The sequence below is a fragment of the Numenius arquata genome, chromosome 12 (assembly GCF_964106895.1).
Source record: "Numenius arquata chromosome 12, bNumArq3.hap1.1, whole genome shotgun sequence".
NCBI classification, from domain to species: domain Eukaryota; kingdom Metazoa; phylum Chordata; class Aves; order Charadriiformes; family Scolopacidae; genus Numenius; species Numenius arquata.
Genome location: NC_133587.1, coordinates 10,347,048 through 10,368,263, shown reverse-complemented (window position 1 = coordinate 10,368,263; position 21,216 = coordinate 10,347,048). Strand labels below are relative to the sequence as shown.

General features: G+C 40.8%; 1 protein-coding gene across 2 annotated transcripts in view; it reads left to right on the top strand.

Annotated features, from left to right (window-relative positions):
* Positions 1-21,216, top strand: part of EYA2 (EYA transcriptional coactivator and phosphatase 2) — a 95,275-nt gene that overhangs the window by 19,822 nt on the left and 54,237 nt on the right. The window contains exon 2 of one of the 2 annotated variants that reach the window (XM_074156892.1): positions 20,949-21,067. In XM_074156892.1, the coding sequence (XP_074012993.1) occupies positions 20,949-21,067 (119 nt within the window). Of the gene's footprint in view, positions 1-20,948; positions 21,068-21,216 lie in introns of those variants that run through there. The other variant, XM_074156893.1, reaches the window with a different exon arrangement.

The following is a 21,216-nucleotide window of genomic DNA, read 5'->3' as shown; positions in this document are numbered from 1 at the left end:
GCAGTTGGTACCACTACTGTTTTCTGGTCAAGAGCACGCTGGGACTAGGGTAACTCAGGGGGGTCATGTTATGGGTTTCAGGTGCATTGTACAGCATAGGGAATATCTGCCCAAGAAACATGAAAAACTACTGATGTTTCTGAGGCTATTTTTGGAGTCTCTCCTTATGTATCTTGGGCCATTGGGGCGCCAAGGGCAATATTGTGAGCAGCTGAGAAAAGGAAACTTGTTCCCTAGTTTTGCAATTGCTGGTGCACACTTGCATCCTGGGAGGGGAGCAGACCAAGCAGAGCCCAGTGAGGCTTGTCTCTGTTCCAAAGCAAACTTTGGTCTTTTTGCATACGAAAGTATGCAAGAATTCATAATCTGACCTTCTATATTATTTGTGTGTATACATAACCTGCAATTCGTTAAAGAAATCCTTGCTGCAGCTCTCTGTCTCTGCACTGTCTGGGAGCAATGCAGAGACGAGAACGGTCTTAGCAATTGCAAGAGGTTTCATACAAAACCACCAGTTTGAAAGAGCTTATCGCTGGTGAGAGAATGATCTCTGGCATTTCATAAATCATCAACGGTACTAACATGCTGTTTGGAGATTTGTATCATTAGCAAATTAATCATGTTCAGGAACACTCCCGTAGCAATGTTGGATGAGACGCTGTGCAATGCCTTTCTGCCAAATAAACTGTAGAGAGAGGGGCCTGGGGGATTGGAGATGGAGAGGAGAAGCCAGGCTCAGCTTTCATATTACCTCAGTGTTGTCCTTGATAGCAGTCTTTAAAAAATATTTAAACAGAATGACAGTGAGAAGCTGCTTAGCAGCTTGACGCATACTATTGGCAGAATATGAGGAAGGAGTGATTTCTGGTTCTGACATCTTTAGTTTCCATCCTCACAGGAAGCATCCACAAAAGTTTGTAAAGTGCCTTCTAAGGCTGTAACATCTCTGCCATCTTCCAGCCCTGGAGTGCAAGCGCTTGTCAGGCTGCTGTAACATAAGGAAGACTAGAGATGGTAGGAGGTGCAGTATTTTTATAGGCCACAGGAAAACCCCATTTTGAAGTGAGAACTAAACCTCAAATTCTCCCCACCTGAGTACTGCTGTTGAAAACTGTAGAGCTTTTCTTGGCATGAACCCAAAGTTTTGGTGTAGCTGAGGGTAATTTTGCCAACGTTTCTAGAATTTCATTTATACACTCAGTTATTCATAGATTTATGCAATATTTATCTAACTGTTTTTCCCTTGAATTCACTGAGCTTTGATTTTGAATTCTAAAAACAATTAGCAGTATTGCCCATGCATTGCGCTCTCAAATACATACTTGAAATTTCTGTACAGCTAAGGATAATCTTTATACCACTGCTTCTCTGATATTATCTCCTCATCCCTTTAAAAAATAAACATAAACATACACAAGGGGGGGGGAAGAGTTAGACTATTAAATCATGCCAGTTTTCAGTTGCTGGGTGTTGCCTGCAAATTCAGTGCCATAGCAATGCAAAAGAGCAACAGAACCGTTCTGTATCTAGGTATTTGATAAACTGACTTGTGTGTGGCCTTTATTTGGCTTTTTTCTTTGACTTCACTTTCTTATTAACCAAAATTAAATGTTTCCACTAAGAATCCATGCAACTAACTTCAGCAACCTGGAGTCCAAAGAGTGTATTTCAGATGTTGCCATGTATTACATTAGTCCAGAGACCACCACTACTCATTTTGTGTTCTAATATGTCAGATAACTACAGTTAATGACTAAACCCACAGTATAAATCCACTGTGCTTCAAGACAGCTGCTAGATTAGTTCTCTAAATTCTTCTGCTATGCCAGTGGGTGCCAGCAAGTTCCAAATGTAAATGGTTTTTAATGCCTCGTACAGTATTGGGCATATTTTGTAGAGCTGAGTTGGAGATATGCTGTATTGTGCTTAAATTACTTTTTAAAATATCCGTGATTCAGCTGCTTGTATGGAAAAATGTATGCTTAGCTTTGAGAAAAATATTAACTCTTAGAGCTGTCAGTGTTGGGCCATTGCTTTCAAAACTTGGATTTTTGCTTAAGGTGTGTGTACATGCTTTTCAAAGTATTTGTATTTGTCCCATGTATTTACTGGCACAGTGGTATGTGACAGGACAAGGAAAAAGTTGTTAACCTTTTCCCCAAGAAGTCAGCAACTTGAGTTCTTATGGACAGTCCTATGATGGAGATAGATGGAGGGCAATACTAGCAAAAACTTTGTTTGTTTATAAATTGTACTGAAAGTTTTTGTGTGTGGCTTGTTTGTTGTTTTTTTTTAATCCAGTGCACAGAAAGGAACAGAGATTGTGTTTTTCAGTAGTACTCCGTAACATTTTTAAAGGTTTTTCTCAGGCCCATGTCCCACAAGCTTTTTTACTTTTGTGTGTCACATGCTTCTGGTTTTGTGTTACTTACTCACTGATTTTTTCGTCTCTCTCAGCTTCCACTCTACTGGCACATGCGTGCTAAGGGTAGTAGTTCCTAGACCAGTTGTAGAGGGAGAAGTTCTGGTACAGGCTGTCCTCTTTGTGAAAGTTTGTAGTTTGGGACCTTTGTTGCACCCATTTACTCTGCAATATCTGTTGCTGAAAATGCGCTCTATTAACCTTCAGGAACTACATTAGAAGTGAAAGATGTAGGATTTTAAGATGTTAGCTGAGCCCCAATGCTAGTTTGCAAAGAGAAGCTAAACTAAGCAAGGCTGGTTATCTTAATTGCAGCATTTCAATTCCATGCTTAAATTTGCAGCTGAACCGAATGAATTCAGTTGCTGGGCTCCTGCAGAATCAAAATCCCACAAGCAGGCACACAGGCAGCCTTTGTGATGACAGCCTGTAAAACCAGCAGCTGTCCAGGGGTTAGCAGATCGGTTATGCTTAATGTGAACCATGGCAGGACATGTGCTAACAGAAGATGCACGACATACCTAGCACCTATTGCTCGAGGGTAGAAACAGACCAACTGGAGTCGAACGACTGGGATAGACAAGTTACACAGCCAAATGTCAATTAAAGGGAGAATTTAGCCATGCAAAAGTTGGGTGTAGGAAGGAGGAGAGATGTTATGTGGTCTAGGAGAAAATAGGAATGTGAGACTCATGCTTCTGTATTGACAACTGCAGGCAGTGTGTGCTGTCTGTATTGGCAGAAGAGCAGAGAAAGGTTGTGAAGTAATAAGGAAAAGTCAGAAGTATGCCAATTTCATGGCATTTTTAGTAGGTGTAGGGTTGCTTTTCTGTCTTTGGCATTTGTATAGTTTTCTCTCTCAAGCCCTTGTACTGACTTACCTGAGTGCAGCACATTATCTTCATGGTTTTGAACTCAGCGTGCTCAGATGTGGAAAAATGCAGTAGTCCCTACTTTACAGAGAAGGGAAATAGAGGCAAGCACATTAAATATGAGTTGGCTTTGTAGAATACTCTGGCAACAGGAAACCTGTGGCTGATACAGAACTGAATCCAAGTCTCCCTAATGAGAGCCCTAGTCACTGGACTATGGCATCAAATTTGCCATTTCTGACAATTCAACTTGAGAAAAAAGTAATATTTTTTTTCCTAATTGCAGTTTTATTGGCATTAGTATTTTAAGGCAGCTCTACACTTAAATTTCCCTGAACTACTATAATTAGTACTATAATACTGTAATTTGTCTGAGCTCAAACCCCTTTACTCCAATTTTTGCTTTACTTCTCATTCTGCATATGCAGTAGTAAAAAAACAAACAAACAAACAAAAAAAACCAACGAAATTAGGCACACTCTCCTTTTTCTTTTCTTTTTTTTTTTTTTTCCCCTAGAGTTACCAGGACTACTTTTTTTTAGGAAGAAGGAAAAGAGGTGAGCTGCTGTATTTCCTTTTGGCAGCTAAGCACTGCATTCAGATACTTTGCACTTTTTTTTGGGGTGGGTTTTTTTGTTTGGGTTTGGTGGGGGTTTTTTTGGTAGCTCATTGCTGCAAACAGTGGGGGTCAGCAAGAGCATCTTTTAATGCTGCTTATGAGTGAATTCATCATATCTGTGCCATCCTGTAACAGCTGGAGGGAGGAAATTACTTTGATTCTTTTGTCTGTTGTAGAATTTATTCCATAAAAGTGTCAGAGAGAAACTGTGCTGAAGGCGATGAGCTGAAGTTAATCCAGTGTCAGGAAATGCATCAACTGTTGAACCATGCTGTCAGGCTACTCTTCTGGGCTGTGAAAGGGTGAGGGCCTTTGAAGTCCCATGCATGCAAGAGAAATTTGCCTTTAAGCTAGGGATATTGCGGATCAAATCTAAGTTTTAAATCTAAGGCAGTCACCACCTTAATGGCACATGTAAGTTTGTTCTCGAATATCCAAGAAGCTAAAGTTGGCTTTTACTTGCAGCTGGATTTCCTAATCTGTACAGGTGATAAAACTCTTTTCTTAGATTATTTAAATGAACTCTAGGTAGCTGCCATTTTCTTCACCTGCAAGAAATTTTCTTGAGCTGCCTTGTAGTCCTGTAAATGAAGCAGTCATCTCTGTTGCTGCTTTGAATCCCAGCACTCTTGTGTTTGCAGCAGTCCCTTAATTTGGCATTGTGCTCGAGTGGTTGCTGTTGACAGGCGGCCTCAGAGGTGATGAGCTGTATTGCAGAGTGGCTTCTTGAGAGTGGGACTGGTGATCCCAAGGGTAAGTGGTATATAACATGATAGGAGGAAATTGCTCATTAGTGAAACAAAGTGCGCTTTAAGATGCTAGTTTTGTCATTGAAGCTGTAAGAATCTTCCAGTAAAAGATACTGTGGTTTGTGGTCATTTAAAGTTGTCCTCAGTTTTCAGATTTGACAGTTTTGTTTGAAGAATTTGAAGCCATCGGAGAAAAAGTAATGTTGTAATAATCAGATCTTATTTTTCTCAGGTTTTTTGATTTTTGGGAGTAGGGGGAAAAAAGGTCAAATTTTACCCTTTAAACTAATTCTTGCTTTTCATCTATGCCTAATGAAGTTGCAACAGGAGGCTGTAGCTTTTATATACCTCCACACACAAACACCATGTTGGATACACCATTAGGATTGCTTGTCAGTACTATCTATGAAAGTGTATGGTTACTACCGAGGACTTGAAGTCTGCTTTGAATGTTCTTACATGTTTTAGCATTTACCAGATTGGCAAAAAGCTGTTACAGCACCACACGTGCTTCTGACTTTTATCTGCCTGGTGAAGGTGGTTCCTTGTTTGAGAGTTGGTGCTTATAGAGTTTTAAAATTTGGGGAAACTTGGGATGGAATATGGAGTTTTTCTGCTTGAGGTAATGAATGTGTTTTTTTTTTTTTAAAAAAAATTAGTGGCAATTGAAAAATGCTGCTATTACATGGCTGTCTAGTTATCTGTGTGAAATAAGCTGGTGGCATCTATCCAGTTGCAGGCAGATATCTGCATCTCAAATTATCAGAGATTTGGTTATTATTATATAGAGCAGAGAAAATCAGCCCATGCTCTTTCAGTTCAAGGCAGGAGAGAGGGATACAGTGAAGAAAACTTGCATTTCTCTTCTCCATTCTGTCTGCATTTAAAAAAATAAAAACAAGCATACGCATCTCTATCCAGAGCACTGCTCCAACATCGAGTAGGAGCAAATTCCCTCTCAGGAAAGCATAACTGAAAAGTATTGGAAAGAGAAATTTGTTGAGACAGATGTGTTCTTGTAAGGATCAAGAATTTTTCTTTGAATAATCTAGTGGAACTTGCAGTTGAGCACAAAGATTTTCCTGGCTAATAGATAGGTACTGGTGTTTTTTGTAGGCTCAGTTTGGTATGATGAACATATGAAAGGCACTGTTATGTTACATTTTGGTCCCTGCTACTGCCCTTAACTTTGACATGCCGTTGTAAAACTCTTCAGTTTTCATATATAAGTAGGTGCTAGATTAAGTGGCTAGCTAATCGGCATCTTTGTTCCAGTAACGAAACCATGGCCTCTTTCAGCACTTTTCCATTTACTGCTCTGTGTGCTGTTTACGGCGGCAATGGCAAACCCTTTCAGTGTGTCTGCCAAATTTATTTTAAAGATCACGGTGTTTGGTGCCAACCCTAATCTCTCTTGGTGCCAAACTTGGCTCCAGCAGCAGTAGCCCTACATTGTTAGTCTTGTGCAACAGTTGCATTACATCATGGTGAAAGGAGGAAAAGGGATTTTAAAAATTCCAGTTATTCAAATACAATAGTCACGGGGGAAAAACAAGACGGAAAACAAAACTCCTGCAGTTCAAATGTCAGTGTCCCTCTGTACTTTGGCAAGTCATTTGAGGCCTGTTTAATATCATAAAATGGCACTTTCAGGAAATGTTTTTCTTTATCAGACCAGACTTTGCAAAGGAAAACAAGGATGTTTGTGTGAATGGCATTGGATTGGTGCATTTGTCGTTTGATATTTTCACTTCCATGCTACCCTGTGCTATATCAGTCACTGGATGGCAGGGTCTCTGCAAAGCTGCGCCATAACTCTTCCTTGTTTGATAATGTTCTCCGGTCATCCCTGTAAAAATCCCTTCCCTCTCTCTTGAAAATAAACCTGATGCAAACGGCTTTGGGATCTTGGGCCCAGGTTAGCTTTCACCTGGCTTAAAGATAAAGCTTCGGCCTATTGTCACACCAAAACTCTTGGGAAATCAGACCTCAGCCCACCTGAACCCACAAAATGAATCAAACTGTCCCATTTGTTACTTCGATGTTGTTGTTTTAGCCTGACTTTCAAATATCCACAGAAACAAAATATTAATGGAATAAATATAAAGGAAAACACCATGTGAACATTTGCTCTCAGTAAGCTCCTTCTCCCCTTGGCTCTTTCCACATATGAATTGGCCAAGTGACAAATCAAAGAGCAGTTATTGCTCAAGCATTGCTTTTGATGAGTTGTCTTTTTTCCTCCCAGTATCCCCAAGAAGTGCAGCAATTAGATGTTACTTTGTTTACTGCTGTTGTACTGTAGCTCTTTGAAATGAGAAGTCTGCTCCACTTAACTTTTATCTATAAACTACCACCATCAACCTGTCTCCTGATTCAGAGTATCCCTTTTGAACCTTCCAGTTAGAAGTACAGGAGCACAAAAATTTACAATTTGTTATTCCTGATGATGAAGTAACCAACTTTCACTACAGAAATAATATTTACCAGCAGAGTAACTCCAACACATTTCACACGGATTCTTGAAGACCTTAACCTAAATCTTTCAAGTCAAATAAACCTTTAACAGCCCTAGAATAGGGAATGGGCAAAGGAGGAGTGCTGTGTATGGCCAGTGGGTTAGTGTTAGAGCTGGGAATGAAAGCCTTTGACTTTCTGGCTTTAACCTCTAGAAAACAGTTCCTTCCTCAGATAAATTATTTGAGATCAATAGTCATTATTAATAATGACACTTGTTTTTTATTTTATTAAAAGTCAAAACAGGGGAAAGATGGTTTTAATTGTATCAGTGAACAAGAGGAGGGAAGGATAACTTCCTGAAGTTTAGCTGAGTGATAGACTTTCTTCCAAGACCACCCTCTGCTCTTTTCAAACAGAGAAAGGATTGTGACTAAGTGAATGTTAGAAGTTTATAAATTTGATTTATTTAACCACAATATTTACTAAATCCAGATTGGTAACCTGATTTACTTCAAAACAGGGAAAGTATATCAAAGTACAGTTGGATTTCATAATTCAGGAGCAAATCGTCTGTACATTCAGGCCACGTGCTTGGAAAGCACCTTCAGGTTTATGTGGTAATGAACAAGCACCTGCGTTCTTAGTACTCTTCATTGCAACTGCATTAGTGCTTCTACAAGCTTTGCCTACAGCATTTATGAAGAAGAGTGTTAAGCAGGATCAAAAGAAGGGAAACAGCCCTTCTTACATTATTAGGCTTACCTAGTTTGACTCAACACGTTTGAAGATGATCCAGACAGAAATTCACTGTTGATCACAGAATGGTCTAAACTTTGTGGTATTTCTGGTGTGTGTATATATGTATATGTGGTATTTCCGTAAACCTTAGCACTAATGGAGTAGTTTTATTCAGAAGTCTCACAGGCTTATCACCATAATTTCTGTTTTATTGATAGGGAGAGCAAGGCAGGAGGACTGAAGTGTGGCTTTCTCTAGCGAGAGCACACAGCCTCTTGACTTTATTAAATGTGCTATCCCAATTTTGCAGAAGTGGGCCAAGAGTCCTTCCCACCCACACAGCATTGAGCCTCCGGGTGAATCCATCGCCCTGGGCAGCAAACTGCCCTTGGACTGGGTAGCAGGGCTTACGTCCTGCTGCTGCCACAGACATGCTCAATCAGCAATTACTTGGGAACCACAAGTTCTGATTTAGTGATGCTTTAATGAAGACCACAGTAAGGAAAATCCAAAATTAAAAAGAAAGCCCCATCCCCTTCTCCCCCATTGCCACCTCCCATCCCTGAAAACCCTAACACCAAAATCTAAAAAACCCCAAAAAAGAGAGGCAATTAGGGAAGCCAGCGTGACTTGGGTGGGTTGGGAGGGTGTTAGATTTCTTTTTTTTTTTTTTTTTTTGTTCTCCCTCCTGTGTAGTAATGGACTACCACAAAGATTTTTATTTATTTTTCAAATATGAAAAGGTGAAGGACAATTGAGAGGCTGCTGAAGTTCCAGACTATGAGACCAAGCCAAAGCAGTGCAGGTTTTTCAGACACATCGTTAAATTATACTTCCAGTTTCTTAAGAAAGTGTCTTAGTTTTAGAGACCACAAACTTTGTTGCATTTCCTTCTCGTATGAAGAGAATCAATTGCATTTAGGACAATGAGGCTGGCTTTTGTTTTCCCTCATCAAGATACTTCATAAATAGATGAAACAGTATACTAAAGATATAAAATATGAGGCATTTGTTGCTTTTGAATCCTTGAGAATTATCTTCTTTGGTTTTTTACTGCAGACAGATATCTGAGATAGTCTTCTCTTCCCTCACGGGGAGTGGGAGGCGGGGAGAAGAGAGTCCCAATCAAAGAAAGGCTTTTGGCCTTCTGTATGTACAACAGATCTTCCTCTTTGCTGTCTTCTCTGGTCAGAGAAAGTCTGACTTGGGGGACTTAACCAAGGAGAGGGTACGTCATTCTCACTCGAGCCTCACCTGTACTGTTATACTAGACTTTTCCCTCACATCCAAGGTCCTGTTACTCACATTTCATAGTTCTTTTCCCATATCTCTCTTTGAATTATTATTCCCTGAGTGCCAGTCCTTTACAGGCTGAAAATGGAGGTGCTGACACAGGCCTGTTAATAAAGGAGCAGCCTTACCTTTCTCACTGGGTTGTTGGAGCTATTGCAGGACTCTTGACAGGTTTAAGGAGTAAATCAAAAGGGTGAAGAAATTCTCATAGTCTGGGAATGAAGAGCTTTTGGACCAAAAATAAGTGAGAGAACATGTCCTGAAGGACAGCTCTCGTGCCTCACCTCATCCTTGGCTGTCTCATGTTCGGGGTGGTCATTATTCATCATCATGGATATTGATACTGCAATGGTATAACAGATTTCACCTGAAGATTTCAGAGTACTTTCCAGCCCCTAAAAAGAGCTTAATTGGCAATTTCCCAGTTTTACAGAGGCCTTAATGTAGTCCTGAGAAACTTGCCCAATCTGCTAGTGACAGAGCTTGGGAGCAACACTGGAACTGCAATTCTTGGTTGTCTCCTTCAACAAATACACACAGTTCTCCCTTTCTGGTGTTAGATGCAGCGTGTGACAACATGCACCTTTATACTGCACCACATCGCTGTTTGTAGGGGCAGCTGCCAGCACTACAGCATCTAAGGCCCCAGTGTACATGGGCAGCTGAGGCTGCCTACAATGTCCTTCTGGCAGGGCTTGGTCAGGGCCTTCTAAGAGAGTCTGATTATTCACTCCACCTTGTTTTCCCTAGATCATTCACATGATGTCGCTGCAAAGGTAAATATGACTGGTGAAGATAAACCAGGAAAAGTGCAAACTGTGGGTCAATGCATGCTTGGCTTGTGCCAGGCTTAGCACAGGTCCATGTCTCCTCCTTATCTGACCATAAAACGATGCTTTTGCAGGGAAGTTTTTGCCTGTGGACAATGTGGATGCTAACGTGTTCAAGACATCGAAGAACATTCTTCTAGAATCTCCTACTGTTGATGCAGTAATGGTAACAGCGCTGAGTCTGATGTGGCCCAGTCACAGGGGATAAAGCAAGGTGCTTTCCATATTGGAAGAACTCAGTAGAAGCTGCTTTGTGTTACTTAAAAGTAAACTGCAGTCCTAGTGATTTTATTTTTATTTTTTTTTGTTACTGCTGTTTATTTAGTACAGCGGTACCTGGAGGTCCCACTGAGGGTAGGACCCCATTGCACTGGTCAATGCTCCGCATATACAGAAGAGGAACATTTGTCCTGCAGTCTCTGTAGGGAAGGCAGCAAAGGTCAGAAAGCACAGTGGTGGCACAAAGGACTTCCCTAGGGATCAGCTGAGTTACCAGGGGCAGAGTGGGGAGAAAACCCCAGGTTTTCTGAGTCTCAGACCAGGGCTTGGTCTGCTATTTCTCTGCAGCAGAACTAATTTGTTCTGACTCTGTGAGAACTGTCCCCATGTGAGCACAACCTTTTTCCGCACACAATTACCTATATATTTCATTAAAAGTGTTACCTCTCAACTATTGTGGGCAAGTATATTCTGGTATTTTTCTGTGGAAACTTCGTGAATGATGCATTGCTGCCCTTTGAATCAGAAGTTCTTCCTTAGGATCTGGCTGGTAGAAATGTTTATGGGTAACCATGCGCGTTTAAATCCACAACAAAGTGAAGCCATCCATCTGCAGAGAAAGGCAGCTGCCAGCATTCCTCTCCCCAAGGTAAAGGCATCCGGCACTAAACTTCCTGGAAAATGTTTCCCTTTGGCACTCGTTCCAGCTAATGGCCAACTTTCACTGCGTGAAACCTTCTTCATTTCTCTTGGTGTTAAGAAACTATCCAGTTCTCTTCCTTCAACTGTGAAGTAGCTGAAGGAGAAATGAAGTCGCTGCTAATGTTCAGCTCAAACCAAAACAGAGTGGAAGGCTCCTGAGTGGGACACATGGCTCAAAACAGGTTGTGTTTGCAGTGAGAGAATTAATGTTGCCCAGTTAACTCATGGATGTGTCCAGCCAGCAATTGTAGCTGCTGTAGCAGCTCTCTGCTGCTTCAGGCCTGTGTGCTGTTTACATGATGCTTTCCTTCCTGGGCCCGCTGTGACTTTTGATGACTTCTTTGTCTTGTCTGGCTGCACTGAATATAGTTTAACAGAAATTATTGCCTGTGTGTTGAATATACAGCTTTACACGAACTATTACCTGAAAATATGTTCTCTCATATCATGCTGCAGCTTGGCTGCTGGAGTCTGGGTGGGCATACCCAAGGCTCCACAGGTGGGAATGGAAAGCTCTGTTTTCCACTTGTGATTTTTTTTCACTACTTTTTGAAGCAGATGTTTTTCTGTGATGTTTAGTGCTTTATTGTCTCTACGTCATCTTGCTCTAGTAGAGCTGAAGTAGTTTCTGGCTGCTTAATTTTGCTTGTCTAATTGTTTATGTTAAAATATATTAATGTGAAAGTTTTACAAAATAAGGGCCCAACTCTGCAAACACACACACCAGTGTTCATTCCTGAGAATGAACTTTCTGCTGACCAGTATTGTTGAAAACATTCTGATATATTTCTACAGATTTGACAGAAATTACTCTTCTGGTTGCGACCTGTTCATGTTTCCTTTTTGTTTTGCTCCCCCCTGTGAATTAATCACGTGCCTGCTAAGGCCCTGCAAAATACATATTTATCCCAGTGAAAAGGTATGTTAGAACATAGTTTTTCCTCATTCCATGTCAGAATTGTGCTGGTTTTAGTGCAGTTAAATCTATACTTTTCCTGCAATTGCATGTACATAGCTCCTGCTGCAGCAGCAGGAGGAGTAACTGCTTTCATCTGTGCTTGCATGGGGCATGGGGTGCGTGGGGGAGCGAGCTGCTGCCCTCACCCAGCCTTTCTGTGGCCCCAACCCACAAACCCCACAAGTCTGCTGACTGAGTACTGCAGAATTTGTGGAAGGAGTTACTTTATTTGTTTTCTTTTGGTTTTCTTCTCTGTGGAGGTTATTGATGTTCAAGAATTGTAGATGACTTAATTTCTCAGAGCTCCTTTTCCTGTAAATTTCAAAAGTAGATGAAATCAGGGACTTGACTGATAAAAGTAACAAGTAGCCTACAAGACAAAACACATTCTTGCACTCTCTTGTGACAGAACCCAGATGATTTCAGCATGAATATCTAAGTTATCAGCTGCTATTTCCTCATTCCAAATCTCATAACTTTTCTTAAATCATATTTTTGTGATTTACATTTAAGTGAGTTTTTAGCCCTTGTGATTCTGAAGAGAAGGGATGAAAAAGCGTAGCTCTTCAGAGTGAGAAGAGGTGCCTAAGTAGCGACAAATAAGTTTCATGAGCTGGACCCTTTGGTACCTGGTTTGTGAAGCCCCATGGGTTGTTTTTCTCTGTGAGCCCTGATTCTGCAGCTGGAGCTGCCAGTGTGTTTTTCTGCACTCAAATGCAGCCCTGGTGTGCTTGAGGGATCTGAATAGGAAGAGGTATAATGAAATTAAAAAGCTTTTGAATGTCAAAGAGAAATGTGGGAACTGAAAGAGTCTATATATATATGTTTGTAGGTATGTATGCACATACAAATCTATTTTTCAGATGACTCTAGGCCATAAGATCATAGTGTTTCTTCACCAGCTTAGTCTGTTCTGTGTGGTACTTGATTGTCCACAGTAAGACAGCTGAGTAATTTTATTTTTTGGCAAATAATAAGATCTTTTGTAAATGTTGCTCCACTTTGCAAACTGGCTCAATAGATTAAAAAAGGCATTCTGAAAAATTCAGCTTTCTCATTTTGACTTAAGTGAAATACTAGTGTTAAAATTAATTTTAAGAAACCCAGTGACTCAAAGTATTTATATAATGTATTCCTGGTTAGGCTGCCAGATTGAAAGTCAGTGGGGTGAACCCCATCATTAGCTCACTTCAGAATTTCAGGCTACCTTTCAGATTGTGCCTTCATAACAGTGAAGTTAGCTGGATTTGTTTGTTTTTATGTGCACTGAATCCCCTTTACCTTGGATTGCTCAAGCAGAAAATGCTGATGCTTCCCCTGGTCTATCTTCAATCTCTTCCTAAGTTAATTGCAGGAAGTGCAGGGGGGGATCACAGTCCGGCCCGACCCCCTCTTTCTTCTTGGTATTGCTTTGTGTCTGCAGTGTGGGAACTGAGGAAAGAGCACCTGGAGAAGGGAGTAGTGAAGCCTTGCTGGGAGTAGGAAAAACAGCTATTTATTTGAAGACAGCCTGTTTTTTTTAAGTCAACAGGTCTGAGACAAGAAAGAAACGGCATGTTTAAAAAAAAAAATAAAAATTGAAAAGCAGTCTAGAATAGCAGGTGATGAAGCCTGGTGAAGCAAGCCAACGCTTATGGAAATTCAGGTCTTCCAGGGAAACAAGGCATGCAAGTTTTGCCAGTCCCAAACAATCAAAAATCTTAACGCAGGCTTTCCTCAAAAAAAAAAAAAAAAAAAGTGAAGTTGGCCCAAAAAATTCATGAGACAGGATTTTTCATCTGTTTTTTACTGTCTGGTCTCTGGGTTAGAGCAAAACGGAAAACCTCCGGTGAAAGTAAAGTTTCAATCAAAAAGATTGTCTCAGTTAAAAAACAAAACAAAAAACCCATGTGGGGAAGGCTTTTAAAGCTGTTGGAATACTTTGGGTATTTTTAAACAATAGTGGTTTCAGAAGTGTGACAGAAATGGTCTGTTTTATTATTTTCTCAGTTATTTTTCTTAAAATTGTTTAGAATTAACACATTTAAAAAAGAAAAAGTAACTTGAAAATATTAATATAAACCCAAACCAAACTTTTTCTTTTGTGAAGGGAATCATTTTAGGTGCACATGGAATTCATGTGGAAAAGGAAGGGCTGTTTTTCCTTTGTGAAAAGTTTTCCATTTGACTACTGAATTAACAAACTTATTTGTGATGCAGGTCTTACTCGGGTGCTTGTGCTGTTACTTCAAGTTTTGGGGTGGTGGGTTTTGTGTTGATTTCTTTTTTTGTTCTGTTTTTGTTTAAACTAGGTGTGTATCCCTCTTTGTTAAAGTTGTGGCTTTTTTAACTTAATCTTATAGCCAACTATTCCAGTGCTGGACTAAACAAAAGATGAACATTTTGGAAGACCGACAGTAGACTTAAAAACTGGGTGACACTACCACCTCATTTAGTTTCTGATTTCAGTCTAATGTGCTTTGCCCCTTGCTGATATATCATGTAACTTTTCTCATATTCCTGTTGGTTTAATCTTTAGCCTGAGATATTCTGTGCTGGAGCATAATGCAACTATGTACACCCACCCCCAGATGCTGTGCTACAAGCTGTACTACTGTGAGTCCTTTTACTTTTTGTGTCTGGAATAGACTGGGCAATGATAAATCCAGACAAGTACCGCTGCTTTTATTGTGCAATTACGTCAGCGAAAGGCAGCTCTCGGGAATATAAACAGCCTGAGGCACTCTGCCCTGCAGGTCACCTTGAAAGGGTATCTTGTCATCACGGCTGTACTGTCAGTCTTGTACATGAGCATTTATGCCAGCTCAGGTTTAACTTTGTCTGTTCAGGCCTTTCCAGCATACATCTATCAGATATACTTGTGAATGAGCTAAGTTTCATTATAAGAGAAAATAGGGTTGTGGTTTTCACCTGCTGATGCATTTTTGAGTTCTTGAAATGGAAGGAACAAAGGATCTATTATAGATAGAGAGAAAACATCGTAAGGGCATGAGGAGGGGAATGTACCGAGCAAGGAAACAAAATTACTTTCCTCTGCTTTTGAAAGGTGTGGAAGTAGCCAAAGTCTTCAGTATGGGAGATTCCCTATAATTATACCACCTGGAAGGTGGCTGCAAGATAATAGCGTTTTCCCTGCTTAGGAATTACTCCCTTCTTTTGTGCAGGAGTGCCAGTTGGCCCTGGCAAAGTTGGCTAAGCTGCCATGCTTCCCAAGAAATTAAAACAGTAGAAATCTTAATTCCTAATGAAAATTAATGAGACATACCAGGTGCTTTTGAAAATTTTACCCATGTGTAAAAAAAATCACAACAAATCTTGTATTTCCTGGGAATGAACGAAAGGAAAACTTTCTGGGATTGGGGTTTTGTTTGTTTTCTTTGAATTGGAGATTGAGAAAGCCGTCTTCACACTTTTTTGGCAGTTAACTTTTAGTAATTCACTTCTGAAACAAAGTGGGGAACCAGACTGCTTTCTTCTTTTATGATGTGTAAGCACTGGAGTCATACACTTGCAGATTTCTACTTAGTAATCTGCACAATTTTGGTGGAAGAATAAAGGTGAAGGCATTTGATCAAGTAATTAAAACCAGATAAAGTGATGGAAGCAAGACAAAAATGTTACTCTTGCAATTAGGCTGCAATCTCTTTCTCTACTCCTCCCCTTTCCAGCAAAGCTAAAAACAGAGGGCTTGGCTTGTACCACTCCTGCCTAGGGCTCTCTGTTGGCATATGCATATGTTTAGGAAGATCTAGTGGTTTAAGCTTGTATTTGGCCTCTAGCCAGATACGAGTAAAAATTCTTGAGAAGACGATCGCATGGGGTTGTTGCAGGGAGAGTAATTTCTAGATTTGCCTCTCCCCCCACCCAGACAAGCTCTCTTTGCAATTTCTTACTCCCTTAAAGTAACTTGTCTTTCCCCATTGTAGGATCTGGCAGGTTTTTCCCAATGGCAGTTCTGTCTCCTGTTTCTCACCTGCTTCATTCTGCAGGACTCTTAACTCATCAGTGGAGGAACTGATGGCAGATGCAGAGCTCATTCTCTTTATTTTTTTTCCACAGCCATGCTAGCTTTTTTCTCCCATACTGTCTTTTACTCCTGGTATGTCCTTTCTGAACTGTACCATCAACCTCCTGTTGCTAAAATACTCTCCTACAGACTGCTGTCATTACGGGACAAATGCTCTGCTCTTCCTTGCGCTTATGCCTTCTGAAATCTTTTCATCTCTTGGCCACTGAATTTACCCTGGTACTACTTACTACCCAGGTGTCTTATTTAGTGAAAATGCCCTGGAAATGCTCTTTTTAACATTTGTTCCACTTCATGTACTTCTATGTATCGAAGCCAGAATACTAGCTTCTCAGTCCAGAAATGGATTAGAGACAAGTGAAACATACAGACTCCCAGGAACAAGTCTGCTGCCTCCACAGTGAGGATGGAAACGTCTGCGGTCCTGAGATGATGCCTTATTGTGGGGTTGTGGGGGAAGGAGGGGGAGGATGTTAAAAACAAGTTAGAGCAGACTGAGAGATGCTTTAAATTATACCTGAGCAGCACATGTCCAACGTTTGGAAGGAGTCTCCTTCAGCTCTTGCTGGTGCCTTTCAGCTGTGCTGAGCAGAGCTGTGGTGTGGTTGCATCTGCCCACAACACCATGGTGGTTTCCTGTTTCATCCTTTTAAAATAGTATCTAGCAAGATCTCATTGCTATCAGTATCCAGGGCACCTTGTTGACTCAGTCTGCACACTGGGTCCTGCTTCAGCATTGCACTTAACACCCATCTTTGAGTACTTCACTGGGGAGAGAAGGTACTGCTCACTAGTTTGATCTTCAGCACGTGTTTGAGTGTTTTGAGTTGGGCTCTGGAATCACTGCTTTTAAAACATCATTGTAAAAGATGATGTGATTTGTAGGTTAACCCAGCACCTCAATCAAAAATTTGAAACCTTAAAATGTTTAATCTGGCATTCCTAGCTCCGGAATGACTGAAAAAGATTTTTCTTTTTTTCCTTCCTAAACATTAGTGAAGAGAAAAGTTTCTGCTCTTGGCAGAGATTTTGTGGACCAACTTTCAGGGCAAAATATTGGGTTTTGAGTAGGGGATTCTAATGGAAAAGCTGAGCACCAAATTCACACAAGGTTCTTCTTAATTATAGAAGCCAAAACCTCTTCCAGATGTCTGTCAGCCCAACGTGCTAGGTGCTGCCATCACTGGCTTTAATAAAAGCTCATATTCAGCAAAATTTATTACTGATTTACTGTATGTTACTTAAGACAAAAAATGTTTTTGCTCTAAAAAGCAAGCAAACAAAGACCTGAGATTTTCATCAGTTGCACTCCAGCGTGTCATTTGCTGTGTTAAATACCATCCCGGTTCCATTAGTTTACTGAAGATTTTCTGTAGATTGCCATCATTAAAACTGGAATTTCAGAAGGTCTTGTGAAGAGGTACCTAAGCGAGAAGTGCACATGAACAAATCGGTAAATGGTGCATGCAAAACAAGCAAAGCCACTAACAACGCAAACACATACGTGACATGCACAATCAGGCATTTTTGTGAAGAGTTACCTGTTTGTACATGCAACTAATACATACTCTAAAGAAAAATGGAAGCTGAAAAAAAACCCAGGAAAATGTTATAGAACAAATACAGGGGAGCGTGATGTGACTTTGTGAATACAAAAGTGAACAGAACAAAACCAGTAGAAAAATCATCAGTCAAGAGAGTAGCTAATGAAATCTCTGAACAATGATGTAATTAAAGTGCATTAATCATTATAAAAGATCATTTCCCTTTAAACATCTGCTCCCATTCACTTGGCAACAGTCTGGGCAGTGTCATGACTGATGGGGCTTTGGATTATGCTGAAGGGCATGTGTTATCTGAGAAACAATGTAGAACATCCCCCAGCTTGACAGGATCTGAGACAGCAGTGCTTTTCCTCAATTCACGTATAGCATTAAGGAAATAAGGAGAAAAAAAATCAGACATTGCTTACAGTGGAAAGGAGAACCTGGTATAAAACTGAACCCCACCTTCTCAACCATGCAAACAAAATTTAATTTGGTGCCAATGGATTTGAATAAAGTAATTCCTCTGGGAAAAGAGCCCGTGCCCAGCCTGCTGCTTTTAAGAGAGCCTTAGAGCCATAGCTCTAGGAGAGACCTTGTTCCTCCCCACTGAGAAGTAAGCACTACAAAAAGCCTTCCTGACCCTCCCCTTTGTGGCAGTCTGGCTGTGCCAGGGAAAGACTAAGATTAGCTGTTTCAGGAGAAAAATCTCTTTTTCTTCTGGCACAAGCAAAGTATGCAGAAGGGCCATAACCATCCCATACTGCCTGACAGTCTGTGGCTCCGAGGCATCTGCCTGCATCCCCTGTGCCTGAGACTGCCTGTGAAGCAGATGCACATGTGCTTTGGTAAAGCTGCTTTCTGCAGGTACCAGCCAGAGCATAACTTGCTCCAGTGCTGTTAGGACTGAGTAAAGTTTCTCATGGGCTGTATTTCAATTAGGGTTAGGTCAGGAGTTCTGGATTGCTGTTTTGGATCTGCCATTAGACTGAGTCACATAGGGAGGAATTTTTACAGCTAGGGACTGGGTTTTTGTATCCTTATACAAATCTGACTCCTTGTTGCATTTCCATGTGTGGGCACAATTGGTGGCCCATGTGCACCTGCATTTTTCCTTCTGCCTTGCTGCGCTTTAGTGTCTGTAAGGCTGGGAGGGGGGGACAGAAGTTGTGTTCATCTTACAAGGACACATCTGAAGGTAGAGCCCTTTGAGGCCCACTAGCAACAAAGATCCTCCAGCTGCAAAGTAACACTGATTTTTATGCTAGTCATGTTTTCTCAGCAAATCTGTAACACACAGCAGTTAGGGAGCACGGACCACACAAGTGTGGGATTCAGAGTACTCTATTTCTACCCCATTGGTCATTTACTGCTGACTTAAGATCTCCATGGTATGTAATGAGGAAGCCTTTACCAACCTCTGGACTTGAGGCTGCATTGGTGGTGAAAATGCATATGCCCATATGGATTTCGAACGGCAAACAAGAGGAGCCCAGATTCCTGTTTGGAGGAAGGAGGACTGGGGCTGTGGAGATTGTACATGGTTATGCTACTTCAAACCCATTTTTGGCAGTTCCGTGAATTCACAGAGGATGGGTGCTTTTTCTGCTTGGGCAGAGTGACTTCCCAGCGGTTAAGTGGGGAAAGAGAAAATTAACGCAGCTTTGGTCTTTGCTGTTCAGTTAGAAGTAAAATACTTCATCTGGTTTGTGCCTGTTCATAACAATACTTACCCTCCCTCACAGGGACTTGCAGGCTTTGTAAAAGTGATTGGAGAGGTTCATATAAAAAGTATGTGGTTTATTGTTCTGTGTTTCTTAAAGCTGGTAAAATCATACAGCGGCATTTAAACACAAGATCAAAACAAACCTTTTTGCTTCTCACAGAAGTGTGTAGATTAGTATTGCAGAAGCCCAGTGTTGAGATTTCAGGTTTATGTGCTGTTAGTCTTTAATTTCATGATGTTTTAGGTGTGGTATGGATTGCTACTGGAGTGTTGCTGCCATGCCATCTACTACCTGTATAGTCCGGCTCAGATAGGTCCCAGCCCAGTGCCAGCAGGGGTGTGCAGGTAGCATGTTCGGTGCTGAGCAGAAAGGGGAGCCCATGCAGGCTGCAGCCAGGTGCCTTGGATCCACTCACCACCACATGCCCTTTCTCCCATCTGCTTTTGCCCAGGTCCTGCTCTGTTCAAGAGCACAGTTATGCTTTTCCCTAATAGCTCTGATTCTCCCCTGTAGCCTCCAGGGGACTGAAGTGAGGGGCATATGCTATGTGGCTGCAGAAAGTGAAGAAGGATATAGCATCTTTGAGTCTTCCTCTTTTATCATTTGTTATGGACCAAAAACGGAAAAATATATTGGTGTAGTCTTAGACAATTCAAATAGCTCTCCATGGCATTGCATGTATTTAAAAAAAAAAATGCAATTAATTGATGAATTTAGCTTCAGATTTTCTTTGGCCAGTGGGTTCTTTGCAGTTCCAGCTGCAGGCATTGGTTGCACCAGATACTAGGGCAGAAAATTATGGGGGTAAAGGTGTCCAGGAAACCTGCCTTGCATAAAAGCCATTGTGCAGATACCTAAGGTAACACACAGTTTCCTTACTGTACTCACCCAGTTGTCTTTATGCAAACTTGCAAACATAGGTATGCAAATCTCTGCACTTAATGCCATGTATTGTATCCATCCAAAACATCTAACACTTCCAAGGCAAGCAAGCGGCTGTATTTCAAGCAAGTATCTTCGGAGTCTACTTCTGATAAGGTGTATAGCTGGAGTTAGACACATATATTGAAAAGGGTGTTATTTAGATTAATAGATCTATTCATGTTGTGCATAGGGGCTGAAATAATGATTTAGTCATTCTCTTTGCTGAACTGTTTGTGTAATGCAGAGTTTGTAAGCTTTCATTATACTGGAGGTCATGTGCACATACAAACAGTTATGTTTTTCTTTGGAGATTCAAGTCTTTTATATTATTCACTTGAAATTTTCAGTTAAATCAGATGAGGTTATATACGTGAAAGGGACTGTCCTTGTATCACTGCCACCTAATGGTCAGGACGTTGTAGTTAGGTGCCTGGTTTACATGTCCCCTGGATCCTATCACCAGCACTGACCTTATTATCTTGTAAGACTAGGTGATGCTGTTAACTGCCCTCGAATTCATTTTCAGCCCTTAACAGTCAGTTCTGGAGCCTCACTGGACACTGGTGTGTACATTCTCACTCTGATGGCATAGGAAATAAGGAAATTTAGTTTTGTATGGCAAAATCCAGGAAGAAAGGGAAAGCATTCATCAGATGGGTGTAATCTCCAGGGGAGCAAGTACTTCATTTTAATTCAACATTTCCCTTTGATGAAAAATTTAGTGAATGTTATTATGTGGAATTTATATGAAGCCTGGGTTTAGGTAATCAGCTTTAATATTTATACTCTTAGGGAAAAAATTGAATCATTAGTGAGCATGCATAATTAATGAATAAATTATATTTTTCCTTTGTTTTCCTTCAGGTATAAGGAAATGCTAGATCTAGTGATATCACCCAGCCTGACTGTAAATAGAGAGTGCCCTGACAGACTGAAGCTTAACCTTTCTAACATTTATGCCACGGCTCCAGATGACATAGAAGGTAGGCTGCCTCTTTTGCTTACTGTTTACTGGCTTTAACATAACATGTATATATATGTAACCAAAGGGAACTGGCCGCATGCAAGGCCTCTGCCTCTGACAATTAGTTCTACAGTATAGTGAGCAACTGAGATTTTTGAGTATTTTTTG